Consider the following 8,197-nt stretch of genomic DNA (forward strand, 5'->3'; position numbering starts at 1 on the left):
AGAAAAATGACAGTGTGAGAGCAAAGACAGCAAGCTGCACACAGGAATAACAGTGGAAATGATACACTTAGATGATTCAAGTCAAGACAATATGATTTTAAAGTAAAGCTTCCGAAGTATTTCTTTCTTCCATTATGACTGAAAGAAGCATATTTAGGAATACCTTACACTCATTAACATGGAGATCACTTATACTTTATGGTGCTTTAATTTGAATTAAAAACAATCCACAGAAAAATGCTAAGGTATTACACATTCAAAGCACCTAATGCGTCTCCACTGATCCCCAGCAAAAATCCTCACAGTCTGGCTGTCATTCAACCACYGGGTTCTTTCTTTCTCTTGGGAACTCCTCCTTCACACTGCCATGTCAGCCAAAGTCCCCACTGAACAAAGTTGCCTAATGCTTTGAAATCCTGCAGATCTGCAGTAGAAAAAAACTGCACTGTAAAACGTACCAAGAACTTTGTTTCACTGTGCAGGAAGTTTTGCTACAGCCAATGATGCAGAATAACATACTAAAAACTCCCAAATCAAAAGAATAGAATAAACTGTTTCTTCTAAAGTTTCAAAATCATCTTCTTGCACAGGTTACCATAGCAGTAAGCTGACCTAAAACCAGTCCTCCACAGAACAGTCTCACATTATTTTATGCCACTATTGTCTGACATTCCTGTATGTGACTGCTCTTTCTAGTCCCCTTACTTAAAGATCTACTGTTTCCATTCTTTTATCAGACTTACCAGAGGATTGACCTCGATTAGTGGCATCATGATCACTGTCTCCTTGCTCACTGTCTCCATGACCACTGTCCTTAGAGCTTACTATGTCTGCTTCCTGGAATGCAGAACTAGACACAGAAACATCTTTACATTAGAATAAAGATGAAAGAGGAACTCTTAAGACATTCTTCTGCCATCACATGGCCAAACACGGTGCTGCATTCACCCGCTCTTGCATGCTGCACTGCTTCTGCAGAGCCACTCTGTCCATTATAAACAAAACTTGTGTTTTCAGACATTAGTAATCCAACTGAAGCTGGCAGTAGCCATCATTACTCTGCCTGGATTTCATGTAATTGTTATGAATAATTTGGTAGCACTTATGTAAGCTGGATAGCTAAACTTTCACTCAGAGAGGTCAATATTATCTGGCAGAGGATACAGAAGGATTCTTAGAGTATATTAAAGCATGTTTTAGACTAATACAAAATGTGATTTTTGCTTTCATCAGATGGCTTTGAAATAGGTTCAGAGAAGTCATAATCCCAATTTATTTAGTYGATAGTGTTTTAATTAGTATGTCTACATACATTCGTTTTCCCATTGCTTGGCTACTATTTTATGTCTGCAGTAAACACATTTTTGCATCGCATTCACACTTGCTAAAGCACACACTAGCAAAACAAGAGTAAGGAGTTCATACCTGTTTACCCGTCGGGGTCTATCAACTAGATAACTGAGCTCAGCACGCTGATGTTTTGTCTGTAAAAAAAAAGTAAGTTTGGAAAAACATTTGAAATCTTAATACTTTTGTACCCAGCACCTGAAAATACACTAGAGCAGCTCACCAGATTGACTGTAAATGGGAATGTTTAGTTACAACTAGGCCTACACAACTTTTTCTAGGAGTGTGAGGGAAAAAAAAAGGAAAAAAACCTATCTACTCTTAATCATATACATATGTGAAAGCATCAGGGATTTCTTCTGAGTTCTCTGCAGTAAGATTCTGAAAGTTCCCCCCCCCCAAAGTACATGCTGTCAACAATCACAAGGACACTCAGGAAAGTCAACAGAACTATTTCTGGAGTTGCATGCTACTGACTCAGAAAAACTTGGTGTAATCTGCTGTTCAATCTGTTCTTAATTTCAGTGTATAAAACAGTGGAGACAGTATAGCTATTGCACCCTAAGGAAAAAAAATACACTGAGATATGCTCCAGCCCTCAAAAAAGCAAGAGAAAATACGAGTTAACATACAATTTGAAGAAAGGTCAATATAACAAGCCAGTGTCAAAAATCTTACTGTAAAACTTAAACTGCTTTAGAAAAATACCATTCAAACTGCCCTGGCCAGATTGGACAGCATTCAGGTTTCAGTATTCAATGTAAAGAGATTTTTTTTTTTTTTTGCATTAGTACACATATTAGCTAACATAGTAGAAAATGACTAACAGGGAGTATTATGACAAGACGTATGTTCTGATAGGAATTCTCTACACACTAGATAACACAGTACAGACAACACGTTTAACAAGAGGGGACATTAAGTCTCCATAGGTAATTTCGTGGAAATTCTTTCTTGATGTTTTTCTTTGCAAGCTCAGTTTTGGGTTATAAAGAGCTGTTCAGACAGAGTGAAGTCTATTAATAAACTCCAACTCACAAATTAAAGTTCCTGCTAACTGTAGAAATTTTCACAGTCCTGGGGGGGGGGGGTCGCCCTAAACCTTATTTGGGCATACAAAGATTGCAGTAAGGACACCCCCTACACACACAGACACACACACAGTCTTAACATTTTGCGTCGGAAGACCCTGTAATGATTCTTCGCCTCATTTCATTACTGCCAGTTGCTGCCATTCTGGGAAAAGCAATACCCCGCCCGGCAACACACGGGCGGTTTAAAAATAAAGGCGGCGCCGGCGGCGAGCCCGCGGCGCGGCTCTGACAGGAGGGGCAGGGGCCGGCCGGTAACGGTCGCCTAACGGTCCCCAACGGCCGCCGCGCGCGGGACCGCGGCGGGGTGGGGGAGGGGGGCGGGGGGGAGACACGCGTGCCGGACCTCACCTCGCTGGACAAAATGCTGCCGTTGGAGATGATGTCGGGCTGCTGGTCGGCGTAGCCGGTCACGATGGCCCCGCAGGGGTTGTGCTCGGTGTCGGTGCTGCGGGAGGGGCTGCAGGGCTTGAGGAACATCAGGTCGGTCTTGGCGGACTCGGGCGTGAGGCAGACCTGGTAGCAGTAGTTCTGGTTGTGGTGGTGGGAGCCGAAGCTGCCCGACTCCTCCACGGGCACTTGGGCCGGGTTGCTGGGCACGTTGGAGCTCTGCACCAGCATGATGTCCGACTTGCTGAGCTTCTTCTTGCGGGCCCGCGCCTGGCGGCTGCAGCAGGGGCAGCAGCAGCAGCAGCCCAGGCAGCAGTCGCTGGCCAGGCAGGTGTAGATGTTGAGCTTCTTCTCCTTCTGGCAACGCACGGCGAGCACGATCATGGCCAGCAGGAAGATGAAGGACACAGAGCCCAGGGCGATGATGAGGATGAGGGTGAGGTCGAGCGAGGTCTCCCCCCCGGCGCGGCTGGGGCGATGTTCGCCGCCGCCGCCACCGCCCCCCGCGCCCGCCCCCGCGCCCGGGCCGCCGCCGCCGCCGCCGGGCCGCTCGGCCGCGCCGTCCACCAGCACCACCTGGATGGCGGCGGTGGAGGAGAGCGGCGGCTGCCCGTGGTCGCGCACCTCGATGACCAGCTCGTAGGGGCGCTGCGGGTCGCGCTTGGCCGGCACCCTGCGCGCCGTGCGCAGCTCGCCGGTGCGCCAGTCCATGCGGAAGAGGCTGGCCTCATTGCCGCGGGCGATGCTGTAGGTGAGGCGGGCGTTCTCGCCGTCGTCGGCGTCCACCGCCGCCACGCGGCTCACCAGGTAGCCCGGCTCGGCGCCCCGCGGCAGCGCCTCCCGCGCCGGCGTGCCGTTGCGGCCGGGCAGCGGGCTCACGATGGCCGGCGCGTTGTCGTTCTGGTCCACCACGACGATGTTGACGGTGGCGTTGCCGGCCAGCGGCTGCGGCTCCTCGCCGGCGTCGCGGGCCTCCACCTGGAAGCTGAACTCCTTGAGCTGCTCGTAGTCGAAGGAGCGGAGGGCGTAGAGGAAGCCGTTCTCGGAGTTGATGGAGACGTAGGTGAAGACGGACATGCCCTGGATCTGGCTCTCCAGGATGGAGTAGGCGAGCTGGGCGTTGGCGCCCTGGTCGCGGTCGGTGGCGCTGACGGCGTAGATGTAGGCGCCGGGCACGTTGTTCTCGCTCACGTACACCTGGTAGACGGGCTGGCTGAAGCGCGGCGCGTTGTCGTTCACGTCGCTCACCCGCACCTGGATGGACTTGCTGGTGCTGAGCGGCGGCTCGCCGCGGTCCCGCGCCACCACGGTGAGGGTGTAGGCGTCGCCGCCGGGCTGCTCGCGGTCCAGCGGACCCTCGGTGACGATGGTGTAGTAGTTCTTGAAGGAGCTCTTGAGGCGGAAGGGCGCGTCGCCCTGCAGCAGCTCGCACTGCACCTGCCCGTTCTCCTCCGAGTCGCGGTCCGAGACGCTGAAGAGGGCCACCACGGTGCCCGGCGCCGCCGCCTCGCTCACCGCCTCCTTCACGGTGGAGAAGCTGATCTCGGGCGCGTTGTCGTTGGCGTCCAGCACCCGCACCAGCACCTTGCAGTGCGCCGGCACGGCGTTGGGCCCCAGGTCCTTGGCTTGCACGTACACCTGGTACACGCTGCTCTCCTCGTAGTCCAGCTCGCCGCTCACCTCCAGCCGCCCCGTGCGCGGCGCGATGCCGAAGAGCTCYCGGGCGCGGGCCGAGATGTGGCTGCTGAAGGAGTAGATGACCTCGCCGTTTTGGCCCTCATCGGGGTCGGTGGCGTTGAGCTGCAGCACCAGGGTGCCGGGCGGCGAGTTCTCCGGCAGCGACACGGTGTAGACGGGCTGCTCGAAGGCGGGGACGTTGTCGTTGGAGTCCAGCACCCTGATGGTGAGCAGGGCGGTGCCGGTGCGCTGCTGGGGCTGCCCGCCGTCCACCGCGGTCAGCACGTAGCGGTGCACCGCCTGCTGCTCCCGGTCCAGCGGCTTGTCGAGCACCAGCTCGGCGAAGCGGTTGCCGTCGCCCTGCGTCTGCACGTCGAGGGAGAAGTAGCTGTTGGGGGTGATCTCGTAGGTGCGCAGCGAGTTGGTGCCCACGTCGGGGTCGAAGGCGCTCTCCAGGGGGAAGCGGGTGCCCGGCGTGGCGCTCTCCGAGATCTCCACCGTCAGGTCGGGCTCCGGGAAGGAGGGCGGGTTGTCGTTGATATCCAGCACCTCGATCTCCACCCGGAACAGCTCCAGGGGGTTCTCCAGGAAGACCTCCAGGTGCAGCAGGCAGGAGGGGCTCTGTTTGCAGATCTGCTCACGGTCGATCTTCTCGTTCACGTACAGCACCCCAGTCTCCAGGTTGAGCTCCAGGTAAGGGCTGCGGGAGTTGGGCACTGTCTGGAAGCGGCGAGCCGAAAGTTTTGTAATGTCCAAGCCCAGGTCCTCGGCGATATTCCCCACGAACGTGCCATGCTCCTGCTCTTCCTGCACGGTGTAATGGAGCTGGCAAAGGGCCCCCTCCACCATCCAGARCAAGGCAAAGAGGAATAGCACAATCATCTCCAAATGGGGAAAGAGATCCCCCCTTCCCAACACCACCTCCTCCTCCTCTTCCAAAAGCCACCACCACCTCCTCCTCCGAAAATACACACAGTACAGTGTGTGCGTGCCTGCGTGTGTGTATGTGTGTGTGCGCGGCTGCGAGTGTGCGGATAGAGAGGGATCGGGGGAGGGGGAAGGCGAAGGGGTTTTGACTGCGGGGGTGTGCGCTAGGTATTATTTCTTCTGATTCATGTTAGGATTTTCTTTCCCTCCCCCATCTCCCTCCTTTTTGTTACGAGTATTATTGTTTCACACGCTGACCAAATGAAGAAGACAGGCGTCTCCACTTCATCTGTGATCTTCGAAATAAATGGCCAACTAATAATAGCTATTAGCTGGATGTATCTATAGATACACAGTAGCCCGCTTTTATTTATTCCGAGAGTCTTGGCACTGCACCGCGGCAGCAGCAGTGGCGGCGGAGGCAGCAGCGGCAGCAAATCCCAAGGAGGAAATTTTTATATTTCAAGATTGTCCTCGGGTTGTCTTCCTGGTGGGAGCTGGAGGGGTAGATGTTGCTGGAAAAGCCGGTGGACATGCCCTCTTTAGATGCAAGAAAAGAGCAGAAAACCGCAAAATTAAGAAAATACATATAAGCCGCAGAAAGATTTCATATCAAAAAAGACAGAAAGCAGCTGTGCTACCCGAAACTTTCATTCTCTGATTTCTCTGGGATTTCCTCCTTTTATTTAAGGATCTTAGATTTTCTCTCTTCTATTATTTTCATTTTCTTCTGTTATTGCTATTATTACGTTCATCATCATCATCACTCTGCTTTTTGTGGATGTGCTGATCAGTTTTGTTTTTTCCTCCCTCGCTGCTTTTGCGTCTAACCCCTCTCTCTGGCTCTCTGTCTGTCTGTCTGTCTGTCTGTCTCTGCTCGCTGCTGCTGCTGCTGCCGCCGCCGCGCTCCTCCCGTCCCGGCTGCGATCGCGGCTCCTGTTCCAGCCCCGGCTCCTCTGATCTCTGCCGGCAGTTTCTGAGCGGCGAGCGCTCGGCTTTTCTGTTTTTGCGCAGCGCTCTGCTCCTGCCAACCAATCAGCTGGCAGCAACGCCCCCAGGGGCGGCACCCGATTGGCCACGGCGCACGTCAAGCAGCCCGCATCACAGAGGGGCGAGCGGCCGGTGGCCGGCGCTGGGGCCGGGCTGGCGCGCGGCGGCGCGCGGCGAGTCCTGCAGCTCCCGCGGCGCTGCTGGGGATGCCTCCTGCCTGCCTCCCTGCCTGCCTCCCTGCCTCCGACGGGGACTGTTCTCCCGCCGCCACCGCCGCGGCTGGGGAGGGAGAGCACCTCTCGTCATCAGCGCGCACGCGGGTAATGATAAACAATCGTCTCCTTGGAGAGGGAATTTCCACCACTACGAAGTTTCCTACCCGATACCTGGCTCCACAGCGCAACGGACGTTTTTAGAAAAAGCATAAACAAAGGAAACTTGATTTTTTCCCCCCTCTCTCTCTTGGGCTGCCTTAGCAAATTTGTTTGGCTGTGGAGAAAGTGCAAATTTCCACTGTATGCCAGTACGTTGTTTCCAGCCCCAGCCAATTTAAAGTATCAAAAGTCTGTGCCGCATTTCCCCTCTGATTTACACTCTTTGAATTTCCACTAATGTAACAGGTATGAGCCGAAAAGGAAACTGGTCGTATATTCTGTCACGGAGTCCTCAGCGTGGCGGAAGGGGGAAGGGACGCGCATCACGGGGCGGGGGGATGAGGAGGAGGGAGGAGGAATCTGTAGAAGGTCACAGCCATCGATTTGTTTATTTTCAAGTGAAATGCTCTCATACAAAATATCATTGCTTGCTGCATTGGTGTTTTCCACGCTGTCAACGTAGGTAACATTGATAAACGTTCAGCAGCTGTTATTCTACGCTGAGGGTTTAGAGGAGGCATTGGTATCAGTCACTGAGACACTGTTTTGCAACTCCTAATCTGGCACATTTCAGTAAGACACGTTGGAAAGCCTCCTGCCTCATAATGCAATAGGACATTTCCCTCCCCCCTTTCCCCTGGACAGTGAAAAGGCAGGTCTGTGCTAAGTAAAGTGAATTCTACCATAGCGTCTATAGCACCTTAGGTGCTCGACACATTTATAATCAAGGCATTTTGAACGTGCACCTACGCTGGCACTGGTTAGGAAGCTTCGAAATGAGAAATTAGAATTCGAAAATTTGAGACGGTTTTTCTCGGATCTAACCCAGTCATATTCGTATCCCATACTATGCTATGGACTTTTTACAGGTCTGCGTCCATAACTTTCCAGAACGGGGCGGGGGCAAATGAGCACATAGGATGAAATACAACTTTTGCATTTTTACACAACGCTGTTTTACTGTTTCTTAGGAACATCACGTAGGAGGTAGGCGTAGGTTCTGCTTTAAAGATGAGTGATTCGTGACCCCACCTTTGATCACTGACTGAACAGCGGCTCCCTTTGGTATGTTTCGACAAAGTATACACGCAGATCCATCTTCTGCTGCAGAAACACAGGACTCCCCATTTCTGAACTTGTCCGTACACCAAAACCATCTCCGTCTTTATGCATATTTGCATCCGTCCGGCCACCCCGCCGCTCGCCGCAGCCTGCTCCCGCCCTCCCCCCCCCCGCCCCGGTCGCTCCCCGGTGCGCGGGTCCCGCCTTCGAGCCGCTAAAATGCCGCGCTGCCGGCAAAAATGGCTCATCCGGCTCCAGCGGCGGCGAAGCTGCGAGCGGGGGAGGCCGCGCGAACGGCGCCGCAGCCGCAGCGGGCTCGGCCTCACGCCCGCGCTCCCT

General features: G+C 53.6%; 1 protein-coding gene across 4 annotated transcripts in view; it reads right to left on the reverse strand.

Annotated features, from left to right (window-relative positions):
- The window catches only part of PCDH10 (protocadherin 10), a 32,863-nt gene extending 26,460 nt beyond the window's left edge, over window positions 1-6,403 (reverse strand). For all 4 annotated transcript variants that reach the window (XM_085318001.1, XM_085317985.1, XM_085318007.1 and 1 more), the window contains exons 1-3: window positions 2,790-6,403; window positions 1,426-1,484; window positions 744-850 (exon numbers count right to left, since the gene is read on the reverse strand). In XM_085318001.1, the coding sequence (XP_085174127.1) occupies window positions 744-850; window positions 1,426-1,484; window positions 2,790-5,387 (2,764 nt within the window). In that variant the 5' untranslated portion in view covers window positions 5,388-6,403. The remainder of the gene's footprint in view (window positions 1-743; window positions 851-1,425; window positions 1,485-2,789) is intronic.
- Between the last annotated feature and the right edge of the window lie 1,794 nt (window positions 6,404-8,197).

Source organism: Rhea americana, unplaced genomic scaffold, assembly GCF_003343005.1.
Source record: "Rhea americana isolate MKP2758 unplaced genomic scaffold, rheAme1 scaffold_116, whole genome shotgun sequence".
NCBI classification, from domain to species: domain Eukaryota; kingdom Metazoa; phylum Chordata; class Aves; order Rheiformes; family Rheidae; genus Rhea; species Rhea americana.